Below are 25,623 nucleotides of genomic sequence, written 5' to 3'. Positions count from 1 at the left end.
GCTGTAGACCAGCACCAAATTACTTTTTTGGTCAGCTCCCCAACATCATGGGGCCTAAACTAGTGACCCTGGCTTCTCTAGAGCCAAACTCCCCCAAACATATGAATGGCAGCAGCAAAGAGGAGCAACCACTTCTCTGTCGCTCAGCAGCCCTGTATGGCCATGACAGGCTGGGCTCAAGACTTACCAGGCGCTTGGTGAGGTCCCAGTTGTGGATGATCCTGGCCGGGATCACTGAGGCATCGTCTTGATGGCAGATGTCACAGTAATAGAGGCCAGAGAAGGCACAGAGCTTGGGTCGTACAAATGAGAAGCCAATCTGCCGGGAGCAGCCTGGGGAGAGGAGCAGAGGGAGGGTGAGCAGCGGTGGGGCCAGAGTCAGCTCCTGAGCCACAGAGCAGCTGCCAAGGTGAAGGGCCTGCTAGCTAGGGAAAGCAGCCAGATTAGAAAGGAGAGCGTGAAGATAACAACTGCCATTCATATTCCCACCAATCAACCAACTCTGGTAATTAACCTTTACGACAAAACTCTGTTAAGAATTATTGTCACTGTTTCCCAGCTGAAGAAACTGATGCAGAGAGGTTAGGAAACCTGCCCAGTCACACCACAACTGGGTACACAGATGGGTCAGGTTGGAGCACAGCCCGCATTCTCTTATTCCTAACTGCCTCTGTTCGATGTTTCCACCAGCCGCCGCCAGGCTCACCCACCCCTCCACCAGGGCCCAGGAATGGAAGCAGGGAGTCAGGATCTCGGCAAGGAGTACAGGAGCTGGGGACACGGGGCTGGACACAGGGAGCCAGAGGGGAAGCCACCTGGAGATGGTGGACATGGTCTGGTGCCAGCTTGAAGCCAGGGCCTGTTACCTCGGGATGGGGTGCAGGGCCCAGCTTCAGCCCCTCTGCTGAAGCCCTCCAAAGCAGGGGGCAGAGGGGATGAAAGTAGGGTGTGCCCAGGGCACCAGAGGCAGGGCTGAAATCCTGAGCACAGGCCCTGCCTCCTACAGGGCCAGGAGTCGTCCCTTCAGCCTCCTGGAGACTAGAAGGGCTGGTTCTTTGGTGTATAGCTGTCTCATCCTGACCCTCACTGAATTTTTGCAAGGTTCCAATTCAGCTACTATTTGCTACTTTGTGGGGGTTATTACAAAGTTTAAATGAGGTTTTTGAAAGTAAACTATGAGATACAAGCCAGATGTCAGAGGCTGGTGGCCCCTCCACAGAGCTCTGTGGGCAGAAAGAAGGCCCAAGCTCCCCAGTTTCAGTCTGGCTGGCTGGGGGCTGGCGGGGGTGGGGGGAATAGTGGTGGCAGGGGTGGGGAGAGCTGCCTGCTAGCATCCACATCCCCGGTGGGGAAGCCCTCCTCCTAGCCCTGGGGGCCTGGCCTCCTCTCTGAACCTGAAGCCCGTGGGTTAAAGGGCAAAGTGTGAGTGTTAGGGGCTGGCACGTGGGGGAGGGGGGCAAGGGGTGAACAGGGGCTTGAAGACTTTTCTGCAAGAAGCTCTGCTCTGCATAGCGTCTCCATCCTCCGGGGGTGGGGGGAGGGGGACCAACCGCAGACCACTTCCTTCAGATGCCTGAAGCAGGCTTTCCCCTTCAGTCCCACATGCTCCACCCTGACGGGACGGCTCCTAGACCGTGCACAGCTGCGTCTCCCCATGCAGCAGGGCCACCTCCTCACAGTTCAGCTGGAGGGCCCGGGCTGAAGGAGATGGGTGTCTGGACTGAGGAGAAGACCTAGAAATGGGAGGTGAGCAAGGGAGTATCACGCGGCCTTAAAAGCATGGGAGTGGAGAGGCCCTGTGGACGTCTGGCTAAGAGCACAGGTTCTGGGACCACTAAGTCCTCTTCCGGATCCACCATCACTTGCTGTGTGAACCTGAGACAGGTACTTACCAGTCCTGTGACTCAGTTTCCTCAGCTATAAATAGAGACAAATCCCAAGGGGGTTGTTGTGAGGATTAAACGAGACAATCCAGGGAACAGGTGTAAATCCATGGCTGATTCATGTCAATGTATGGCAAAAACCACTACAATATTGTAAAGTAATTAGCTTCCAACTAATAAAAATAAATGAAAAAAAAAAATAGATGAGACAATCCAAAGAAAGCATCTGGCCCAGTGCCTGGCATGGAAGGACTGGATCTGATGATGCTAATGACAGAGAGGATGTATTGATGTAGAAGAACATGCATAACATATTCCTAACTGGATTAAAGCCAAGCTGCAGAACAATAGATATAGCTGAGCTGTCTAAAGTCATGGCCACAAGCCACAGGTGCCCATTTATTTATTTATTTTTAAAATATTTTATTTTATTTAATATTTACTTGTTTTTTTTAATTTTTTGCTGCACTGGGTGTTCATTGCGGCCCACAGGCTTTCTCTAATTGCTATGCCCCGGCTTCTCACTGCCTGTGGAGCACAGGCTCTAGGTGCTGTGGGCTTCAGTAGTTGCGGTGCACGGGCTTAGTTGCCCCTCAGCATGTGGAATCTTCCTGGACCAGGGATTGAACCCATGTCCCCTGCACTGGCAGGCAGACTCTTTCCCACTGGACCACCAGGGAAGTCCCACAGGTGCCCATTTAAACATATTATTAAAAAAAGATTTCCCAGGTGGCTCAGTGGTAAAGAATCTGCCTGCCAATGTAGGAGACCCAGGAGATGTTGGTTCGACCCCTGGGTCAAGAAGATCCCCTGGAGCAGGAAATGGCAACCCACTTCAGTATTCTTGCCTGGGAAATTCCATGGACAGAGGAGACTGGTAGGTTTCAGTCCACGGGATTGCAAAGAGTCGGACACGACTGAGCATGCACACACACATATTATTAAAACCAAATGAAAATTCAGTTCCTTCCACACTAGGAAGCCACACGAAGTATTCAGTAGTCACACGTGGCTTGTAGCTACACTATTGGATGGCACAGATTCTAGAACATTGTCATCGTCACAGAAAGTTCTATTGGCCAGCATGTAGTACGAGTCTATTTTTGTAATTAAATACCTGTGTATACTTGTAAAAGCATGCAAAAATACTTGAAGCCCTGGCTCCAGAAGAATATAATATGATCATGGAACAGCTTAATTTGCTGCAACATCCCCGGGGCAGTGTGGGGGCACCTGTGGGGAGCAGGAAGGAGTGCAGAGCCTAGAGCAGGAACCCCAGTGCGGGCAGGCTGGAGGTGGGGACAGCGAGTCAGCACCTGCACAGAAGCAGCCCTGGGAGTCGAGGCCTTTCTCTGTGGGGATGGCCACCAGGTACTGCAGCAAGAAGCCGTTCTCCCGAGTGGCGAACTTCAGCACCTCCTGACAGTTTTCATCCAGGCTGCCGCCGAGAGTCACCGCCTCCTCGGCCGTCTCCAGGTAGGACGCCAGGACCTTGCGCAACACGTCCCTCCACAGGGCGGCCTCCTCGGCATTCCCGGCCTGCAGCTTCAGGATGGCCTTGGCCGTGATGATTTTGAAGAAGGCTGGGCCCCCGAGGCTCGTGTCCGGCAGGATGTCTCGGATGGTCTCAACTCCGTGGCTGTCACTTAACATCTTCTCGTTGTTTCTCACGCGGAAGCACTTGAGGGACTCCAAGGACAGGGAGAAGATGTAGGGCATCCACGTGCGGTCCGTGTACAGGTAGAGCAGGGACTCTTTGATAGCGTCGGGCTCAGGCACCTGGGAGAAGGACCAGTCGAACTGCGGGCCCTGGGGGGTTTCAGCCTCTGTGTGCAGGTCCGAGGGGGCGGGGTGGCCACCCTGGGGGACCTCTGGGGGGTCCTCGGGCTGCTCCGGGTACTGGATGGTCACCCACTCCTCCTCCTGCTGGGGCCGGCACTTCTGCAGTGCCTCACGCACCCGGTCCAGCCAGTCCTCGGCTTCATCCCGGGACGAGGCACGCAGGGTCAGCTTCTTGCCAGAGAAGAGCAGCTCGAAGCGGCCGTCGCTGTGGGCCGGCCCCACGGACTCACAGCGCAGCAGCGAGCAGGTCTCCACGCAGGTGCGCTCCCTGCCGCTCAGGTAGAGGCGCAACTCCAGCGGGGACAGCTCGCAGAAGAGTTCCTTCCACATGCCCATGGCCCCCCGCCGCTCCACCGTGCCCAGCTTCAGGAGACCCCGGAATGGGTTGGACAGCCCTGTGGGCAGAAAGAGGCACTTTAGATGATAGGCCTGGCCCTTCGCCACCCTGGATAATCTCCGGGACCCGAGTCCTGTCGTGGGTGTGGACTCCGTGACCACCCAGAGAACAGAGGCCACCACTGGCTGGATGGGAACGTATTTTGAGAGCCTCCCTCCCAGCCTAACCCCAGCTGATGATTGTGTTCCTGAATTTCACTGAGAAAATAAAAGCACTTCAACAATCACCTCCGTGTGCGCTTTACTACACTTGCCCCTTCCAGCATCTGCACCCACACTCTGAGCCCCGTTGCTGGGGATGAACTGACTGTGTTTCTGTCTGAGGCCCCCCTCCCATCTGTGCAATTGTGCGGGGGTCCCCCCACCACCACCCTTCCTACTCAAGGACAATCTTCTCTGCCCCTCCCACGTTGCTGTCTTCTCCCTCTCTCCTGGATCATTCCCACCAGCCCACAAACATGCTGTTATTTCTCCCAGCATTAAAAATCTCTCTCGACTCTACTCGCATCTCTAATTACCACCCTGGGTCTCTGTCCGCTTTACAGAAACCCCCCTGAGGAGGTGTGGGAATGTCTCTGGGCCCCCCTCCTTCTGTTCTTTCTTGAACCTCCTCTGAGCAGCCTTCTCTCCCGAGTCCACAGAATTTGCCCTTGGGAAAGCTACCAGGCCTGCCTTGTTGCCAAGTCCTAAGGCTAGTCGTTGGTCCCCATCTGGCCTGGCCCATCAGCATCACTGCACACAGCAGAGCCCCCTCTTTCCTGGGGTCTTCTCTGCCGTCACTGGCCCCCCTCTCCCGTCTCCCGGATGCTCCCTCCTCTCACTGGCCTGTTTATGGAGGCCCTGGACTCGGCCCTGGTTCTCTTCTCTACTAATACCCACTTTTCCTAGCTGATCTTCCCTGGTCTTGGGTCTTTATGCCAACAACTCCTCAGTTTTTATCTCCAGCCTGGACCTCGCCCTTGAGCTTTAGATTCTGATCTCCATATGCTCCGTGTATGTCTAATAGGCTTCTCAAAGTTGACACGTCCAAAAACGTGTTCCTGATTCTCCCACTCCAAACCCACTTCTCTCCTGATGTTCTTCATCTAGTAAAATGGCAAACTTCATCCTCCCAGATGCTTAGGCTAAAAAGTTTGGAGCTACCCTTTATTTTTTTTTTTCCTTTCACACCCCACATCTAATCTATCAGCAAATCCTCTTGGTATACCCAGAGCCTCCCTCCACTTCTCACCGCCTCCACCACTACCTCAGGGGCTTGGTCCACCATCATTCCTGGTCGGGCTTACGGCTGTGGCCTCCTGACTGGTCCATGTCCCCCTGAAGCCCCTCAAGAAATGAGCCAGGATGACTCCCCCGGAGAGTCCCCCAAATCAGATCACATCTCTCTCAGAGCAAAAGCCAACATCCTCACTGTGGCCCACGAAGCGCCCCATCACTCTGACATCATCTCTAGCCACCACCTTCCCATCGCCTCTGTTCCAGCTACTATGGTCTCTGCTGCTTACTGGACACATCAAGCATGTTCCTGTCACAGGGCCTTTGCACACACTCTCCCTGCTTGAAATACAACGATTGCCTTGTGCCTCTCTCCCCACCTTTCAAGTCTCCTCAAATGTCACCTAATTTGTGAGGGCTTCCTTGGCCAGCCTTTATTTATTTATTTCCTCTCTGGCTGTGCTATGCAGCTTGCAGGATCTTCATTCCCTGAACAGGGGTTGAACATGGGCCCCAGCGGTGGAAGTGTAGAGTCCTAACCATTGGACCATGAGGGAAGTCCCTGGCCATCCTTTATGAAATAGTACCCTGCCCGCCTCCCCAGTTTACTATTCCCACAGGAATGATCACCTGCCCCCACTATATGTTTACTTGTTCATCTGCTTATTTCCTGTCTCTCACGCTAGAATACAACTCCCATGAAGATAAGGACCGGGCTTCATTTCCTGTTGTGTCCCCAGCACCTAGAATAGTACCTGGCACATCGCAGGTGCCCAATAAGTATCTGTTGAGCAGATACTCTGTGTGTACCACACAGAGCCCAAGGCTCCCTGATCCCTGGGGGCTAGCCACGTTCCTGAACAAGGGGGTCCAAAGGACACACAATTCTCTATCCCAGCTTGGACGAGCCTTAGAGATTTCAAACCATTGTGTAGGGTCTTCCTATCCTTCCATACCTGATGATGCAGGCATAAAGCACACCTTCTCTGGTATGGTTGTAACCATCACATGGGCTGAAAGAAAAACCTCGGAGGAGGTGGCATGGAAACCACAGCTGTGCCCAGACTCCCTGAGCCAGGGCCCCAGAAACCCAGCCAGCATTCTCTGCTGGGCCACTGCAAACAGAATGAGGAAACAGACGGACTGGGGACACACTTGCACATTTGTCTGTTTCTGAGGGTTACAGAGAAATTAGGTTATGGTTAGTTAATGCTTTATGGAATTTCACAGGGTGTGGAGGCCAAGCTGGCCTCCTTGGGAACTGCACACAGAGGACATCGAACAGACTGCAGATCTGATCAACCCCACCAGAGCTGCTAAATAAACTGTCTGAGAGAAAGGCCTTAGGAAGGAGCAGTGGAAACATCTGAGCCTTCCAGAGGCGGGGCTTTCGTTCTGGGCTCCAGACAAGAGCCCAGAGGCCTGTATACTCCTAAGATTATCTCATGTATCTTACATATAATCTTACATATAATCATTAAGATTTGGAAAAAAAATCATTAGGATTTTTTTTTTCATTAAGATTTATACAAGAGTTTCAGGGAAGTTATTTTCCATTTCTGTATATTAAACAGTATTCGTGTTCTCTGTAGGCAGTTTTGAGCATTACTTTCTTAAGAGTGGATGTATGTATCTGTGTGGCTGATTCACTGATTCACTTTGCGGTACACCTGAAACTAACACAACATAGTAAATCAACTATATTCCACTAAAAATTTAAAAAAAGATTTTATGAGAAAAGACAGTGCTCTTTCCGAAATGCCTTCCTGAATTACTCTGCAAGGGTGCTCCTTATTACATTTTGGGATGAGATTTTTTATGGGAGAAGATACTGCCCAAACGGTAACACAAACCAGGATTTTCAAACTGCTCTCTGAAAGGCACTGCTCATGCGCAGTGCGGCACCCAGACACCCGCAGAACTGCCTACCCATCTGCCGTCGATGCACCACCCTGAAGTTCCTGTGTTCCGGCGGCGCCGGGGCAGCCCTGCTTCTCCCACTTCCTGGGGAAGGCGCGCAAGCTTTGTCTAAGGCCTCCATGGAGCAGCTTCGTCTTGGTTCTTGTACCAGGAGGTCAGGCCTTGACTCGGGAATCCCTCCGGGAGAAGCTGTGGCGGCATCAGGAGGACTGTCTGTGGGCTGTTCCCGGGGAGGCCGGTAGAAGTCATCTTCTGAGATCCAGCTCTTGCTTTTCTATTAGGAAAGAAGGAAAGGCAAGTTTGTTTGTTTTTAAAAACACTTTTATTGAGACACGATTCACATCATAAAATTAAACCAGTTAAAGTGTATAATTCAGGGACTTCCCTGGCAGTCCAGTGGTTACGACTGCTGCCCTTCCACTATAGGGGGAGTGGATTCCATCCCTGATTGGGGAACTAAGATCTAGCATGATGTGACCAAAAAAAAAAAAAAAAAAAAAAAGTGTAATTCGGTAGTTTTAGCATATTCATGGAGTTGTGCAACCATCACCACAATCTATGTTCAGAACATTTTCATTGTTCCATAAGGAAACCCCATCAGCAGCCACTCCCTGTTTCCCCTCAACCACTGCAGTTCCAGGCAATCAATAATCTACTTTCTGTTTCCATGTATGAGGGCTCAGTGTGTCCAACTCTTTGTGACCCCAGGAACTGCAGCCCGCCAGGCTCCTCTGTCCATGGGATTCTCCAGGCAAGAATACTGGAGTGACTTGCCATTTCCTCCTCCAGGGGATCTTCCTAAGCCAGGGATCAAACTCACCTTTCTTGTGTCTCTGCATTGCAGACAGATTCTTTACCCCTGTGCCACCTGGGAAACCCCCTCTGTTTCCTTAGGTTTGCCCATTTTGAATATGTATAAATGAAATTTTACAACATGTGGTCTTTTGAAACTGGTTTCTTTCCCTAAGCATGATGTTTTCAAGGTTTATCCATGTCCTGGCATGTATCATTACTTCATTGCTTTTTATTACCAAGTAATATTCCAATTATGGATTTATCATGTTTTATATATCCACTTCTCAGAAGACGGACATATGAGTAGTTTTCTACTTTTTGGCAATTACGAATAATGCTGCAGAGAACTTTGATATACAAGTTTATCTGTGGACGCATGTTTTCTATTCTCTTGGTACACACCTAGGAGTGGAATTGATGGATAATATGATAACAAAAAAAATCTTAATGACCCAGATAACCATGATGGTGTGATCACACACTTAGAGCCAGACATCCTGGAATGCGAAGTCAAGTGGGCCTTAGGAAGCATCACTAAAACAAAGCTAGTGGAGGTGATGGAATTCCAGCTGAGTCTATTTCAAATCATAAAAGATGATGCTGTGAAAGTGCTGCAGTCAATATGCCAGCAAATTTGGAAAACTCAGCAGTGGCCACAGGACTGGGAAAGGTCAGTTTTCATTCCAATCCCAAAGAAAGGCAATGCCAAGAATGTTCAGAGTACTATACTCATTGCACTCATTTCACACTCTAGCAAATAATGCTCAAAATTCAACAAGCGAGGCTTCAACATGAACTGAGAACTTCCAGGTGTTCAAGCTGGATTTAGAAAAGGCAGAGGAACCAGAGATCAAATTGCCAACATCTGTTGGATCATAGAAAAAGCAAAAGAATTCCAGAAAAACATCTACTTCTGCTTCATTGACTATGCTAAAGCCTTTGACTGTGTGGATCACAACAAATTGTGAAAAGTTCTTCAAGAGACGGGAATACCAGACCATCTTACCTGCCTCCTGAGAAACCTGTATGTAGGTCAAGAAGCAACAGTTAGAACCAGACATGGAACAACAGACTGATTCCAAATTGGGAAAGGATTACGTCAAGGCTACATATTGTCACCCTGCTTATTTAACTTATATGCAGAGTACATCATGAGAAACGCTGGGCTGGGTGAAGCACAAACTGGAATCAAGACTGCCGGGAGAAATATCAATAACCTCAGATATGCAGATCATACCATCCTTATGGCAGAAAGTTAAGAGGAACTAAAGAGCCTCTTTTTGAAAGTGAAAGAGAGTGAAAAAGCTGAATTAAAACTCAACATTCAAAAAACAAAGATCATGGCATCTGGTCCCATCACTTTCTGGCAAATAAATGGGGAAACAATGGAGACAGTGACAGACTTTATTTTCTTGGGCTCCAGAATCACTGCAGATAATGACTGCAGCCATGAAATAAAAAGACGCTTGCTCCTTGAAAGAAAAGCTATGACCAACCTAGACAGCATATTAAAAAGCAGAGACATTACTTTGCCAGCAAAGGTCCATCTAGTCAAAGCTATGGTTTTTCTAGTAGCCATGTATGGATGTGAGAGTTGGACCATAAAGAAAGCAAGAAAGCTGAGTGCCAAAGAATGAATGCTTTTGAACTGTGGTGTTGGAGGAGACTCCTGAGAGTCCCTTGGAATGCAAGGAGATCCAACCAGTCAATCCTAAAGGAAATCAAGCCTGAATATTCATTGGAAGGATTGATGCTGAAGCTGAAGCTCCAATACTTTGGCCACCTGATGCGAAGAAATGACTCATTAGAAAAGACCCTGATGCTAGGAAAGATTGAAGGTGGGAGGAGAGGGGATGACAGAGGATGGGATGGTTGAATGGCATCACAGACTCAATGGACATGAGTTTGAGCAAGCTCTGGGAGTTGGTGATAGACAGGGAAGCCTGGCATGCTGCAGTCCGTGAGGTCACAGAGTTGGACACAACTAAGCAACTGAACTCAACTGATGATAACTACGTCTAACATTTGAGGAATTTCCAAACTGTTTTCCTAAGTGGCTGTACCATTTTACCTTCCCACAGCAATGTATGAGGGTTCCAATTTTTCCACATCTTCTCCATCATTATTATCTGTACTTTTGATTATAGTCAGATGTATGTATGGCTAGAATATGAAGTGCAAACTTACAGTTTTGATTTGCATTTCTCTGATGTGTAAAAACACTGGGCATGTTTTCATATGCTTATTGGTCATTTGTATATTTTCTTTGGAGAAAGGTCTATTCAAATCCTTTGCCGATTTTCAAATTGGTTTATTTGTTCTTTTGTCATGTTATGGGTTGAATTGTGTGTGTCCCCCCCACAACCCTGCAAACGATATGCTGGAATCCTACCCTAGGATAGGGTACCCCAGTACCCTAGAATGTGACCTGATTTGAAAGCAGAGTTGTTGCAAATGTGTTAAGATGAGGTCATACTGGGGTGTGGTGGGCCCTTCATCCAATGTGACCGATCTACTTACAAGAGGAGTAAAGAGAACACTCAGAGGACACCAAGCGAAGCCAGAGAGACAGAGGGAGAACCCCGTGTGATGAGAGGCAGGGCCTGCAGTGATGCATCTACGAGTCAGGGAATGCCCAAGGCTGCTGGTGACGCTCCAAGATGAGAGAAAGGCGTGGAACAGATTCTTCCTCAGAATCTCCAGAAGGAACCAACCCTGCCAGTATCTGGACTGTGAACTTCTGGCCTCCAGAACCATCAGATATACCAGTTCCCCCTTATCTATGGTTTCAGTTACCCACAGCCAACTATATTTTCCACAAAAACATTAAGTGGAAAATTCCAGAAATAAACAGTTCACAAGTTTTGCACTGTGACCATTCTGGGTAGTGCGATGAAATCTCTCATCGTCCTTCTCCATCCTGCCTGGGACGTGAATCACGCCTTTGTCCCACCATTAGTCACTTTGTCAGTAGCCCTCTTGGTTACCAGATGGCCCGTTGTGGTATCGCGGTGCTTGTCTTCATGGAACCCTGATTTACTTAATAACGGCCCCAAAGCATAAGACGAGTGATGCTGGCAATTCGGATCTGCCAGAGAAGTCGTAAAGTACTTTCTTTAACACAGTAAAAGTTCTCGACTAAACAAGGAAAGAAAGAAATGATATTCAAAGGTTGTTAAGATCTACGGTAAGAAAGAGTCTTCTATCTGTGAGATTATGAAGAAGGAAAAACAAACTGTGCCAGCTTTGCTGCTGCACCTCAAACTACAGAAGTTATACCCACAGCACGTGAATAAGTGCTTAAAGTTAAGATGGAAAAGGTATTACATTGGTACAGTAAGATACTGGGGGGGCTGAGAGGTCACAGTCACATAACTTTAGGTTTTTTGGTCACCAGGCATGTGGGACCTTAGCCTCCCAACCAGGGATTGAACCTGCACCCCCTGCGTTGGAAGGTGAAATCCTAAGCACTGGACCACTAGGGATGTCCCTTACTGTGCCTAATTTAGAAATTAAACTTTATCACTGGTATGTATGTATGGGAAAAAATATAGTATATGTAGGGTTTGGTACTATCCACAGCTTCAGGCATCCACTGGGGATCTTAGAACATATCCCTGTGGATTCCCCTGGTGGCTCAGACGGTAAAGTGTTTGCCTACAATGCAGGAGACCCAGGTTCAATCCCTGGGTCGGGAAGATCTCCTGGAGAAGGAAGTGGCAACCCACTCCAGTATTCTTGCCTGGAAAATCCCATGGACGTTGGAACCTGGTAGGCTACAGTCCTTGGGGTCTCAAAGAGTCGGACATGACTGAGTGACTTCACACACTATAATACATTTCTGTGGTTGCAAGCCATCCAGTTTATAGTCCTTTGTTACAGAAGCTGCTGCTGCTGCTAAGTCGCTTCAGTCGTATCAGACTCTGTGCGACCCCAGAGACGGCAGCCCACCAGGCTCCCCTGTCCCTGGGATTCTCCAGGCAAGAACACTGGAGTGGGTTGCCATTTCCTTCTCCAATGCATGAAAGTGAAAAGTGAAGTGAAGTCGCTCAGTCGTGTCCGACTCTTAGTGACCCCATGGACTGCAACCTCCCAGGCTCCTCTGTCCATGGGATTTTCCAGGCAAGAGTACTGGAGTGGGGTGCCATTGCCTTCTCCGGTTACAGAAGCCCTAGGAAGCAAATACAAGTTGCAAGGTTTCTTCATAAGTTCGGGATACTAGGCCCATATCAGATATATGCTCTGCAAGTCTTTTCTCCAGTTCTGTGTGTTACCTTTTAACTTTTTTGATAGTGCCCTTTAAGGCTTCCCTGGTGACTCAGAGATTAAAGCATCTGCCTGCAATGCGGGAGACCTGGGTTCGATCCCTGGGTCGGGAAGATCCCCTGGAGAAGAGAATGGCAGCCTGCGTGCAGCAACGAAAGGATTCCACGTGCTGTGACTAGGACTCAATGCAGCCAAAAAAATATATACATAAACATTGAAAAAAAGAAATGATTGCCTAAGCCAAGGTTACAAAGGCTTACTCCTATGTTTTCTGCAAAGAAGTTTACAGTTTTAGCTTTAATGCCTAGATCTATGATCGACTTTGAGTTAATTTTTGTATATGGTGTGAGGAAAGGATCCACCTTTATGCACATGGATAGGATATTCAGTTGTCCCAGCACCATTTGTTAAAGGGATGTTGAATTTTTCAGCGCTGCTTGTAGGGTTTGAGATGGAGGAGGCATGGGCAGGTAAGACCCAGAGATATCACTAGCTCCTCTGCCTCTGCTTCCCATTTCTGAGCAGGTCCCCAAGGCTCCAGGCAGCCAGGCCATGCCCCTTCCCTTCTGCTGCTATCTCCCTGAATCTGATGCTGCTCCCTGGGCTGAGGGAAGTGCAGTGGGGGTCAGGAGGCTTGTGGGAATGAATTCTGGCTCTTTTTCTTCACTATTTCAAGTGCTCCCTGTCTTTTTGTGCCTAAGCATCATGGGAGAGCAGAGGCAAGGAAGCTGGCTGGATGCCCTTGGTGGCTGCCTACACAGAGGAAATGAGTCACCCAAGGGCTGCGACCAGCCCAGCTGTCATGTTAAGTGCCAGAAACCTCACCCTGATGTTGCTATTTCCAACCCCTATATTAAGACTGCCCTCCCCACTCCCACAGACAGGGAAGGGGAGCAGGGCTGGAGCTGCCCAGAATGTCAGAAGGATTGGTTTGAACAGCTTAATCCATTCAGAGGCTCTCAAGTTCCTTAAGCCAAGAGTGGTTAGTTCGGAGTCAGGAGCTTGATGGCAGGGAGGCTCACAGAGCTTGGCTTCCAAAGCTTCTTCTAAAACCCTCAGAACCAGCAGGTGCTTCCTTCTGCCAGTGACAGGATAATGTGTCAATCAGGGTGACTGCCAGGGACCACTCACAACTCAGATTCTGAACAAAGCCTGTCTAAGTCATCAAGACTCAGGGGAACTCCCCAAGGAAAATGGGCTGCAGGAGCAATCCCACGGCCATCCAGGGAAATTCCTGGAGCCTGGTGCACACAACCTGGGAAACCCTTATGGGAGAGACCATTCTTCCTTAAGACTTAGCTCATAGGTCATTCATCACCTCCTCCTGGAAAGCAGTTCTTACTCATCCTCAGCCTACACCCCCTCCAACCCACCGCCAGGTAGGTTTGAGATCCCTTCTGGGCTCCTATGGCATTTTACACTTACCTCCATCCTAGCACCTACAAAGCTGTTTGGAATGGCCATTCTTTGTGCCTGGCAGAGTTATAAAAGATGAGGGGGGTACTTCCTAGTGGTCCAGTGGCTAAGACTGTGCACCCCCTAAGCAGGGGACCTGGGTTCGATCCTCGGTCAGGGAACTAGATTCCACATGCCACAACTAAAGATCCTACATGCTGAAACTAAGACCTGATGGAGCAACTAAGCCCCAACACAGTAAAAAAAAAAAAAAAAAAAGATATATATATATATCTTTTTTTTTTTTTTTAAAAAGATAGGGCGGGAATTCCCTGGTGGTCCAGTGGTAGGGACTTGATGCTTTTCACTGCTGAGGGCCCAGGGTTCCGTCTCTGGTTGACGAGGGAATAAATCTTGACTATCCAAATGTTTTCAATGTAAAATAACAAAGGTGGTGTGAGGAAACAAGGAAGGAGACAGATGTGGATTTTGGGATGCTGTATGCTGCTGTACCATATAACTGCGCTTATTTCACATGTTGCCAACATTTATTGGATCGAGAAACACCTACTTTGTGCTCGCTTCGGCAGCACATATACTAAAATTGAAGAAACACCTACTTCTGCTTTACTGACTATGCTAAAGCTTTTGAATGTGTGGATCACAGCAAACTGTGGAAAATTCGTAAAGAGATTGGAGTACGAGACCACCTTACCTGCCTCCCAAGGAACTTGTACGCAGGTCAAGAAGCAACAGTTAGAACTGGATATACAACTGACTGGTTCAAAATTGGGAAAGGAGTGAGTCAAGGCTGTATAGTGTCAACCTGCTTATTTAACTTATAGCAGAGTACATCATGCGAAATACTGGACTGGATGAATCACAAATTGGAATCAAGATTGCTAGGAGAAATATCAACAACCTTAGATATGCAGACAATACCACTCTAGTGGAGGAAAGTGAAGAGGAACTAAAGAGCCTCTTGAAGAGGGTGAAAGAGGAGAGTAAAACAGCTGGCTTAAAATTCAACATTGAAAAAACTAAGATCGTGGCACCGGGTCCCATCACTTCATGGCAAATAGAAGGGGGAAAAGTGGAAGCAGTGACAGATTTTATTTTCTTGGGCTCCAAAATCACTTTGGACAGTGACTGCAGCCATGAAATTAAAAGACGTTTGCTCCTTGGCAGGAAAGCTATGACAAACCTAGACAGCATATTAAAAAACACAGACATCACTTTGCCGACAAAGGTCTGTATGGTCAAAGCTACTGTTTTTCCAGAGGTTATGTATGAATGTGAGAGCTGGACCATAAAGAAGGCTGAGTGCCAAAGAACTGATACTTTCAAATAGTGGTGCTGGAGAAGATTCTTGAGAGTCCCTTGGACTGCAAGGAGGTCAAAACAGTCAATCCTAAAGGAATTCAGCCCTGAACATTCATTGGAAGGGCTACTGCTGAAACTGAAGCTCCAGTACTTTGACCACCTGATGCGAAAGGCTAACTCATTGGGAAAGATCCTGATGCTGGGCAAGAGTAAAGGCAAAAGGAGAAGGGGGCAGCAGAGGATGAGGTGGTTAGATAGCATCACCAACGCAATGGAATTGAATCTGAGCAAATTCCCAGAGATGGTGGAGGACAGAGGAGCCCGGCATGCTGCAGTCCATGACTTACCAACTGAATAACAACATGCTCACTGGTGAGGGCCTCTCTCTCCATGGAGAAGAGGGAGACTGCTGGGAGGTGTCCACACATGGCCCAGTGACCACAGGCTGTCCACCAGGAAATAAGACTCTGGGGAAAACCTTTTGTTCTCTTAAGTAATAGAAAAAAACAGTGGGAACACTGGGTCCTTGGAGCTTCTGCACATGGGCCTGGACTGAGCTCTATAACTGTGCCCCACTGCAGGATCCTGAGTTATTACAGGGAGGGAGGACGCACACCACTGTGCCCCCTCCCCCTACCACCTTCCTGCCTCCTGTTCACTCAGGGCCTCCATCTGGTCCACTCCCTGTGGGGGGAAATCACCATTGACCCAGGATCTAAGCCAGAGCAGCACCTGCCACCAGCACCCAGGATGGAAGAATGCCACATGGAGTTACTACAGGTACCAGGATGCTACGCACAACAGATGAATCCCTGAGAGGGGCCTGGCAGAGGAGTGAGATGTAAGGTCTCTAGACCACTTTCAAAACATCCCTTTTGTTCAGTCTGTCCTCATCATGTCAGGTGAAAGGACTGCCTGTAGCCTGACTTGGCGGAGGGGACCACATTCCAGAGGTCAGTGGTCCCTGAAGGGAGTGATTAGAGCCAAGTCTTAGAAGTCAGACTGTCCTCTGGGAGTCAAACTGAGAAACCAACTCACGACCTTCCAGATGCCATGTACGCAGAGTCACTCCAGTCCTTCCCAGCACTTAACACAGGTGTAAGTATGATGCAGAAGGCCTTTGTCTAACCCAGTGTCTGTCTCCAGAGAGCAGGGCCTCTGTCCTGCTCCATCACTCTATCAAGCATAGTGCTGGGCCCATAGCTGGGGCTCTGAATAAAACTAATTAAAAACAAAGTTTTAAAGAAAGGCTGAATGGCTCTGGGATAAGCAGCAATGACTAAGTGTGAGCAGCATAGAAAGAGGCGAATCCTGGGGTAGCATAGGGGCTGTCTTCTGAGCGAGGGGGATGGATGGGCATACAGCTGCCCTGGGGACAGGCCCTGGGAGGGACCAGCACCTTACACTGGGCTCGGCGTCTGGTGCTCTGATGCCCTGTTCCCCAAGCAACCCTCCAGCAACCAGACTCCCCTGAGGCTGGCCAGGAGGCAGCGGGTGACCTGGTTGGACTGACCTGCCTGCCCCATGCACCCAATGGAGCATTCCTCCGTGTAAACTTACAAGCTGGCATCTTGAGGGTCTTTGGATAACTTAAGAACTATTCACTGATACCTACTCTCTCTCAGGTACAGTGCTCAGAGCTAAGGGACCAGGCATGGTCTTTTGTATCATGCAGATAATATTCTAGACAGAAATAAGGCAATAAACAAGTAGAGAAAGATATAACAGAATCTAACCAAGTGAGAAGTGTCATAAAGTGAAGCAGGTGAGAGGGAAAGAGAGTCACTGGCGAGGGTGTTTTTGAAACAGGGTGGTCAGGGAAGGTTGAAAGGACACAGGAAAAGCAGCGAGATGGGAAACAGCTCAAGTAGAGGGAACAGCAAATGTAAAAGCTGAGAGGACTTCCCTGGTGGGCCACTGGTTAAGAATCCACCTGCCAGTGCATGGGACGCAGGTTCGATCTCTGGTCCAGGAACTAAGATCCCACATGCCACAGGACAACTTAGCCTGCAAACCACAACTACTGAAGCCTGACAGCCTAGGGCCTGTGCTCCACAAGAGAAGCCGCCGCCATGAGAAGCCTGCGCACCGCAACAAAGAGCAGCCCCCGTTCACTGCAACTTGAGAAAGTCTGTGTATAGCAACGAAGACCTGGTACAGTCGAAAATAAATAAATGAGTAACCTTATTCAAAAAAATGTAAAAGCCGGGGCTGGAAGGTGCTAGGTTTGTAAGCAGCTGCATGGAGGCTGCGGTGGGGTTGGGGGAGGTGTCAAAACTTGGTGAGCAGAGGAAGATTTTTGTTGACAAAGCAAGCTGTCCCGTCCACCAGCTTTGGGACCTTGGCAAGACAGGATGTCTGAGCCTGCAAAGCAGAAGCCAGCCCTGGACAGGAGTGAATGCACCCCGGTCAAGGCCACTCTGGGGAACCCTGTTGGAGCCCACAGCCACCGACCCCAGGGTACATCCTTCTCCTTTAGTGGGGGCCACAGAGCCTTTCTCTTCAACCTCAGCGTGTGCTGCTGGTTTCATAGTCACAGACTTCAGGGCCTTGTGACATTCTGGGCTTGAAGTCACCTTTGGGATAGCAAAAATGGAGAGTCTGATCCACACGTACACGGCTCCATGATTTATAGTCGTATTCAATAAACGGCACGAGGTCAACCTGACATCCATGTGGAAAACACCTACCTCATACCAGATCTAAATAAGCTCAGGTGGATCATATACCTAATTGTAAACGGTAAAATAAGAAAACTTCTAGAAGAAAATTCAGGGATTTCCACAGCCTTCATAGCCTTGGGGGACAAAGAGATTTTAAAAATAGACACGAAACACACTGATTGAAAAACAGAAAGACTGATAGGTCTTTCCTGGTGGTCCAGTGGCTGAGACTCCGAACTCCAAATGCAGGGGGTCCCTGGATCAGGTCTGATCCTGATCAGGGAACCAGACCCCACATGCTGAAACTATATTAAAAAAAAAAAAAAAAAGACTCTACATGCCACAATCAAAGCCCAGCATAGCTAAATAAATAATACTAAAAAGATACCATTGAGAGGTTGCAAAGAGTCAGACACGACTGAGTGACTGAACTGAACTCAAAGGCCAGCCATAGATTATATGAACATATTTGCTATATATATATATATATATGTATTTTTTTATCCAATAAAAGATACATCCATAGTATATAAAGAACTGCTACAAATCAATAAGGAAAACACACAATTCAATTCAAGAATGGGACAATAACTTTAAAGAATGCTTCCGAAAAGCAAATGAGAAGCTATCAGTATCATTAGTCATCAGGGAAATGCAAATTAAAACCACGGTGAGACCCCACTATATACCTACTAGAGTAGCCAGAATGTAGAAGATTGACAATACCACTGACTATGATGAAGGACAATGAAAATGCTCACATTGCTAATGTGAGTATAAGTTAGTACAAGCCCTCTGAAAACTGTTTGGCAGTATCTTAGTTCAGGCCAGTTCAGTTCAGTCACTCAGTCACGTCCGACTCTGCGACCCCATGGACTGCAGCACGCCAGGCTTCCCTGTCTAGAGCTCAACACACGGCTACCCGGTGACCTAGCAATTCCATTCTTAGATGCACACCCAGAAATGAATGGAGAAGGCAATGGCACCCCACTCCAGTACTCTTGCCTGGAAAATCCCATGGATGGAAGAGCCTGGTAGGCTGCAGTCCGTAGGGTCGCTAAGAGTCAGGCATGACTGAGCGACTTCACTTTCACTTTCCACTTTCATGCACTGGAGGAGGAAATGGAAACCCACTCCAGTGTTCTTGTCTGGAGAATCCCAGGGACGGGGGAGCCTGGTGGGCTGCCGTCTATGGGGTCACACAGAGTCAGACACAACCGAAGTGACTTAGCAGCAGCAGCAGCAGAAACGAATACATGGATTCACTGAAAGGCAAGTATAGGAATGCTCATATCTCCTTTCTTCATAATAGCCCAAACCTGAAAACAACTCAAACTTCTGTGAATACATTACGGGAATTGAATATACGGGATGTTGTGATATAGTCTATGGGCTTCCTAGGTGGCGCTAGTGGTAAAAAATCTGTATTCTTATGGTGGCATACTACAGAACAATGGAAAAGAACCTCAGGCTATAGATGAATCTCACATATATAAAGTTCAGTGAAAGAACTAAAAGAATATATACTATGTGATTCTATCTATATAAAGTTCAACAACAGGAAAGACTTTATGGGCTACAAGTCAGAACTGTGGTTTCCTTTGGAGTGGGGGGGCAGTGAGTGGAAGAGGGCAGAAGTGAAACTTCTGGTGGCTGGAAATGTTCTATATCTCAATCTGGATGGTGGTTACAGAATGTGTGTGACATATAAGCATCCACTGAGGTGTACACTGAGGATCTGGGTGCTTTAGATACATCATTCCTCAAAAAAATGTTTAAAGGGGAAACTGGGGCAATTCAACAGGCAAACAGTAGTCTTTCCAGGGACTTCCCTGGTGGTCCAGTGGTAAAGAATCTGCCTCCTAATGCAGGGGATGTGCGTTTGAGCCCTGGTTGGGGAACTATGATCCCACATGCCGCTGGGCAACCATGCTCATGTGCTACAACTAGAGAAGCCCTTGAGCCACAGTGAGGACCCAGCACAGCCAACAAATAAATAAAAATGTTAAAAAAAAAAAAATCTTTCCAACAAATGGTGCTCGTATAACTGTATAAGCACATGTAAAAAAATGAAGTCAGGTGCCATTCTTTTACCAAATACAAAAATTAACTCTAAGTGGATCACAGATTTAAATGTAAGAGATGAAACTATAACATTTAGAACACATGGGAGTAACTTTCCATGACCTTGGCTTAGAAAAGGAGTACTTAGAGATGAAACCAAAAGTACAAGCAACAAAAAAGAGACTACATCAAAATTCAAAACTTTTATGCTTCAAATGGTACCATCAAGGAAGTGAAAAGATAATGCACAGAATGGGAGAAAAATCTGCAAATCATTTATCTAAGAAAGGGCTAGTGTCTAGAATACACAAAAAAACTGTAATTTATTACATAACCCTATTTAAGACTGGGCAATCTTTTTTTGGCCATGACACGTGGCGTGTGGAAATTTTAGTTCCCTGACCAGGGACTGAACCTGTGCCCCCAGCATTGGAAGCACACAGTCTTAACCACTGGACCACCAGGGAATTCCCAAGAATGAGCAAATGTTTTGAATAGACATTTCTTCAAAGAAAAACACAAATGGTAATAAGCACATGAAAAGAGGCTCAACATCATTAGTCATCAGGGAAATGTAAATCAAAACCATAATGAGATACCACGTATAATAAAAAAAACAGTAAGAACTGTTGGTTATGATGTAGAGAAATACACTGCTGGTTGAAATATAAAACAAGACAACTGCTTTTGGAAAACAGTTTGGCAGTTTCTCAAAAGGTTAAATATAGAGATACAATATGATCCCAAAATTGTACCTCAAGCTATGCATCCAAAAAAGTTAAAAATATATGTCCAAGCAAAAAATTATACATGAATGTTCATAGTAGCACTATTCACAACAGTCAAAAGGTAGGAAAAATGCCAATGTTCATTAACCCATGAATGGATAAATAAAATGTGACACATCCATATGATGGAATTTACAAAGGGATATTAAAAAAAAAAGACAAAGTACTAATATATGCCACAACATGGATGAACTTTAAAAACATTTTGCTAATTGAAACTAAGCCAATCACAAATGTGATCATACAATTCTACACATGTAACATGTCCAGAACAGGCAGATCTATAGACAGAGTAGATTAGTGGTTGCGTGGAGTTGAGCAAGGTGAGGAGAGGCAGGAGTGGGAGGAAAGGGCAAGAATCATTGCTAAGGGGTATGGGGGTTCTTTTATGGAACATGAAAATATTTAAACTTAGACTGTGGTGATGGTTGTACAACTGTGAATAAAAAAAACTGAATTATACACTTGATTAGGTGAATAGTATGGTATGTGAATTATATCACAATAAAGCTGTTAAAAGAGGGGGTGGGGGTGTCTCCTATAGTCTATTTCATGGCCCTGGCCCATCCTGAGTTATAGAATCTAGAAGCTACAGGCCAAAGGAGGGACGTTTGTGGATGGAGCTGCAAGAGTAAGACTGTATGCCCAAAACGAGCCCCAGACACAGCTGGGATGAGCTCTGGGTTTTGTGTGGGCACACGTGCACTCCAGTTCCTACTTCTGCTTTTCATGACCCAAGAACAAATGTGAAATGGCATAAGAACTCGAGTTCACAGTTTGACTACTGCTTCACAGTAGTAGGGCCCCCAGTTCCAGCCTCTACCTCTGGGCTTTTTCCAGGCCAGTCCCAGCGCTGGCTTCTTCAGGTCATCAACACACTAGAATAGCTTATTCTAGAACAGTGTCGTCCCACATAAACAAATGCAAGCCACACAGGTCATCTTAGATGATCTAAGACCCACATTAAAGAAAGTTAAAAAAAAAAGTGAAGTTAATTTTAATAACTTTAATTAAAACTTTAATTAAAGTTGTATTTAATTAACTAAAACTTTAATTTTATATTTTATTTAAAATACATATTTAAAATGCTTTCATTTTAATGTGATCAGTAAACACACTTATGGTTGCCAAGGGGAAGGGAAGGGATAGTTAGGGAGTTGGGATGCTATATTTAAAATGGATAACAGGCAAGGACCTACTGTATAGCACGTGGAACTCTGCTCAATGTTATGTGGCAGACTGGATGGGAGGGGAATTTGGGGGAGAATAGATACATGTATATGCATGGCTGAGCCCCTTTGCTATTCACTTGAAACTGTCACAACATTGTTAATCAGCTATACCCCAATACCAAATAAAAAGTTCAAAAATTAAAAAAAAAGAAAAGAAAAGATAGTGGCAAAAAAAAAAAAAAAAATCTGCCTTGCAATGTAGGGAACTTGGGTTTGATCCCTGGTTGGGGAACTAAGACCCCACATGCTGTGGAGCAAGTAAGCCCACACGCCACAACTAGAGAATCCCTGCACCACAACAAAAGATCCCGCATGCTCCAACTGAGACCTGACACAGCAAAGTAAATAAATAAATAGTAACAAGCATGGAGGAGGAGACCAAAGCTCAGTGAGGCAAAAACTGGGTGAGTGTCCGTGGTGAAGAGCAGAGCCTGTGCTCGGGAGAGAACTACCTTCTCCAGGGGGTAGGTGTGTAGGTGAGAGGCGACACCCATGGGAAGTGATGGGCAAAGAGCCCAGCTCCCATCCACTATTCACACCCCATAGAACATTAGCTCCATCACCACAATGTTCTATTAATACCGAACCATACGAGGTGAGGGGGCTCAGAGGGAGAAGGCAGAGACCACCTGGGGTCACTAGCTGGGGAAACCCTACTCTGGCTCTGAGACATGCACCAACACCCCCTCTCCTCCCGTCCCTTCCCCCCAAAACTCAGCTTATACCACTCACCGGACTGGTGGGGGAGGGAACTGCAAGGCTGAGCCAAGGCCCGTCATCCTCCGGGGGCTTCTGCTGGCCGCTTTCCTGGCTGGCTGCTCTGGTGGCGTCTCTCACGGGACGAGGAGGCTGCTGGCCTGAAGCGCTCCCGGAAAGGACAGCTTGGGCAGGGCCCGGCTGCGGCCAGCCCAGGAGGCCAGGCGCCTGGGCAAGCGGCTCCCGCTTGTGGTCCCCATCTCCAGTCCCAGGGGAGGCCTGGGCGTGGCGGGGCTCTGCTGGTTCCTCCAAGTCCAGGGGTGTGCTGGTGTCGAGGCCAGGGAGGGGGAGCGGGGCCTGCAGCGTGGGAACCTCCGTTTCTCGGCTCGGTCCGTTGGCTGGCACAGAGTTTACCTGGGCTTTGCTGAATTCCGACAACACCCTAGAAGTTTTTAAACAAAGAAACCCGTGTGATGGGGCTGTCAGCTGGAATGCCCAAGGCTAAGTGGAAAACTGCTGTTTTGTGATTGAGCAAAATAACCCCCTTAGTCATGGTGGTGCTCCCAGCTCCCACACACAGACCCTCCCACCAAAGTTTTTCTCCAGCTGGGACTTGGGCAGTTTCGGTGACCAGGTGAGTCGTGCGGCCCAGGGTCTCAGGTGACAAAGCTCACAAAGCAGAGAAAAGGACTCGAGGCGAACGGGAACTGCCTGTCTTTTACCCTCTGAGTGGGCTGACTGTGGGTCTGGTGAGTCTGCTCAGCCAAATGGCCGCGTGGCCTGTCCCCGCCCCACGCCAACCTTGGCAGAGCCTCAGTGAATGGTGTCTCCGGGCTGGGCTCCAAGACTGCTCCCTGGGATGTGGACTGGGGTAAAGTGAGGATCCTCTTTGTCCCTGGAATAACTGGGCAGCAGGGTTGGGGTGACGGGCTGGGCGTGGAGCCAGAGAAGCCTCACAGTTCCAGAAGCTGTTGCTGGAGAACAGTGTACACACGCTATGTGGTATGTGTGCCACGTACACGGGGTGTGTGCCTGATGGGACTGGCACTTCCTGCCCCTCAGTGGTACGTCTGGGGCCAAGGGAGCCAGTGGCACTGCCTTTGTGTATACACACACACACACACACACACACACACACTGCTACACCTTCTGGAATGTGCACTGGCCAGTGGCTGCTCCTCCTTCCCTCCCTCTCCTGAGGCTTCAGAGAATCCAAGTTCTGTTTCTGAAGTAAACCTATTTGCTGTCTCCACCTCTGCTTATGAATCCAGTGAGGAACCCATAGACAAATGCAGGTTCTAGTGTCAAAAGAGCTGTCTGGAGCCCAAGAGATTGCACACATCTGCCTTAAAGGCTTAGAGTGGGTGCAGAAGACACATCAAGCTCCCCTGTGTGTGGGCTTATGGAAACAAGGATTTCAGATCTCAAGTTTTCATCAGACTCCTTCTAGGTGAGCTCTGCTCTTATTTATACCATTATAACCCCAAACAACATTTTAAAGCATTCTAGTCAAGAAGTGACCAACCCATGCATTTCTGGGCAACTGATTTTCAGCATAGGTGCTGAGACATTTCAGTGGGGAAAGAACAGTCTTTTCAACAAATGGTGCTGGAATAAGTGACTGATTCCATGCAAAAGAATGAAATTGGACACCTATCTCACACCACAGAAAAAACATTAACCCCAGGGGACTTCCCTGTTGGTCCAGTGGTTAAGAATCCACCTTGCAATGCAGGGGACGTGGGTTCAGTCCTTGGCTGGGGAACTAAGATCCCACGTGTCACAAGCAACTAAGCCCACAGACCGTAACTTGAGAGTCCGTGTACCGCAACTACTGAGCCCATGGACCACACCTAGAGAATCTGTGTGTTGCAATGAAGTTCCCACATGCCACAACTAAGACCTGATGAAGTTAAATAAATGAATGAATAATGAAAAAGAGAAAATTAACCCAGGTAATTCCCTGGTGATTCAGGGGTTAGGATTTGGCCCTTTCATTGCCTTGGCTCGGGTTCAACACCTGGTCTGGAAACTAAGATCCCACAAGCTGCATGGCACAGCCAAAAAAAAAATTTAACCCCAAATGGATCAAAGACCTAGAGGTAAGAACTAAAACTATAAAACTCTTAGAAGGAAACAAGCATAAAGCTTCATATCTTTGGATCAGGCAATGGTTTCTTAGATATGACATCTAATACATAAGCAACTAATAAAAAATATATCTAATAGAAATATTTGCATACAAAATGTGCAAATATTACCATATATCCAAGGGTCTAGTACCCAGAATATAGAGCTCTTACAACTTAATAATAAATAACCCAAGTTAAAGCCATTTAAAAAATAGGCAAAGGGTTTGAATAGATATAACTCCAAAGAAAGCATACAAATGGCCAACAAAGACAAGAAAAAGTGTTCAAAATCATTAGACGATAGTGAAATGCAAATCAAACCCACAATGAGATGCTACTCTATGCCCAGTAGGATGGCTATAATAAAAAAGGCAGAGAATAACAAGTATCAGCAAAGATGCAGAGAAATTGGAACTCTTACAGATTGTTGGTGGAAATGTAAAACGGTGTAGCTTCTGTGGAAAACGATTTGATAGTTCCTCACGATATTAAACATAGAGTTACTACTGGACTCAGCAGTTCTATGCTTGGGTACATACCCAAGAGAATTAAAAACATGTCCACACAGAACACTTGTACATGACTACACATAGCAACATGACAGCTAAAAAGCAGAAAAAAAACAAATGCCCATTAACTGATGGATAAATAAGCTGTAGTATATCTACACAATGGACAATGGAATATTATCTGGCCATAATATGTGCTATAATGTGGATGAACCTTGAAAACATGGTATTCAGTGAAAGGAGACAGTCACAAAAAGCCACATATTGTACGACTTGATTGACATTAAATGTTCAGAATAGGTAAATTTATAACTAATGGGTAAGGGATGAAAATATTCTTGAATTAGAGAGTAGTAGATGCTGGGGGCTCTCCTGGTGGTTCAGTGGCTAAGACTCTGCACTCTATGCAGGGGGATTGGGTTCGATCCTTGGTCAGGGAACTAGATCCTACATGCTGCAACTAAAGATTACGCAGGCTGCAACAAAGATACAAGATCCTGTGTG

General features: G+C 47.3%; 1 protein-coding gene across 3 annotated transcripts in view; it reads right to left on the bottom strand.

The window, feature by feature from the left end:
• PLEKHM1 (pleckstrin homology and RUN domain containing M1) overlaps window positions 1–25,623 on the bottom strand; it is a 56,120-nt gene that overhangs the window by 12,497 nt on the left and 18,000 nt on the right. For all 3 annotated transcript variants that reach the window (XM_070479617.1, XM_070479618.1, XM_070479619.1), the window contains 4 exons: window positions 22,515–22,920; window positions 7,266–7,530; window positions 3,200–4,120; window positions 188–333 (listed from right to left, as the gene is read on the bottom strand). In XM_070479617.1, coding sequence (XP_070335718.1) covers window positions 188–333; window positions 3,200–4,120; window positions 7,266–7,530; window positions 22,515–22,920 — 1,738 coding nt within the window. The remainder of the gene's footprint in view (window positions 1–187; window positions 334–3,199; window positions 4,121–7,265; window positions 7,531–22,514; window positions 22,921–25,623) is intronic.

The sequence above is a fragment of the Odocoileus virginianus genome, chromosome 17 (assembly GCF_023699985.2).
Source record: "Odocoileus virginianus isolate 20LAN1187 ecotype Illinois chromosome 17, Ovbor_1.2, whole genome shotgun sequence".
NCBI classification, from domain to species: Eukaryota; Metazoa; Chordata; class Mammalia; order Artiodactyla; family Cervidae; genus Odocoileus; species Odocoileus virginianus.
The sequence above is the reverse complement of the archived record's forward strand: the minus strand, read 5'-3'. Positions and strand labels throughout refer to the sequence as shown.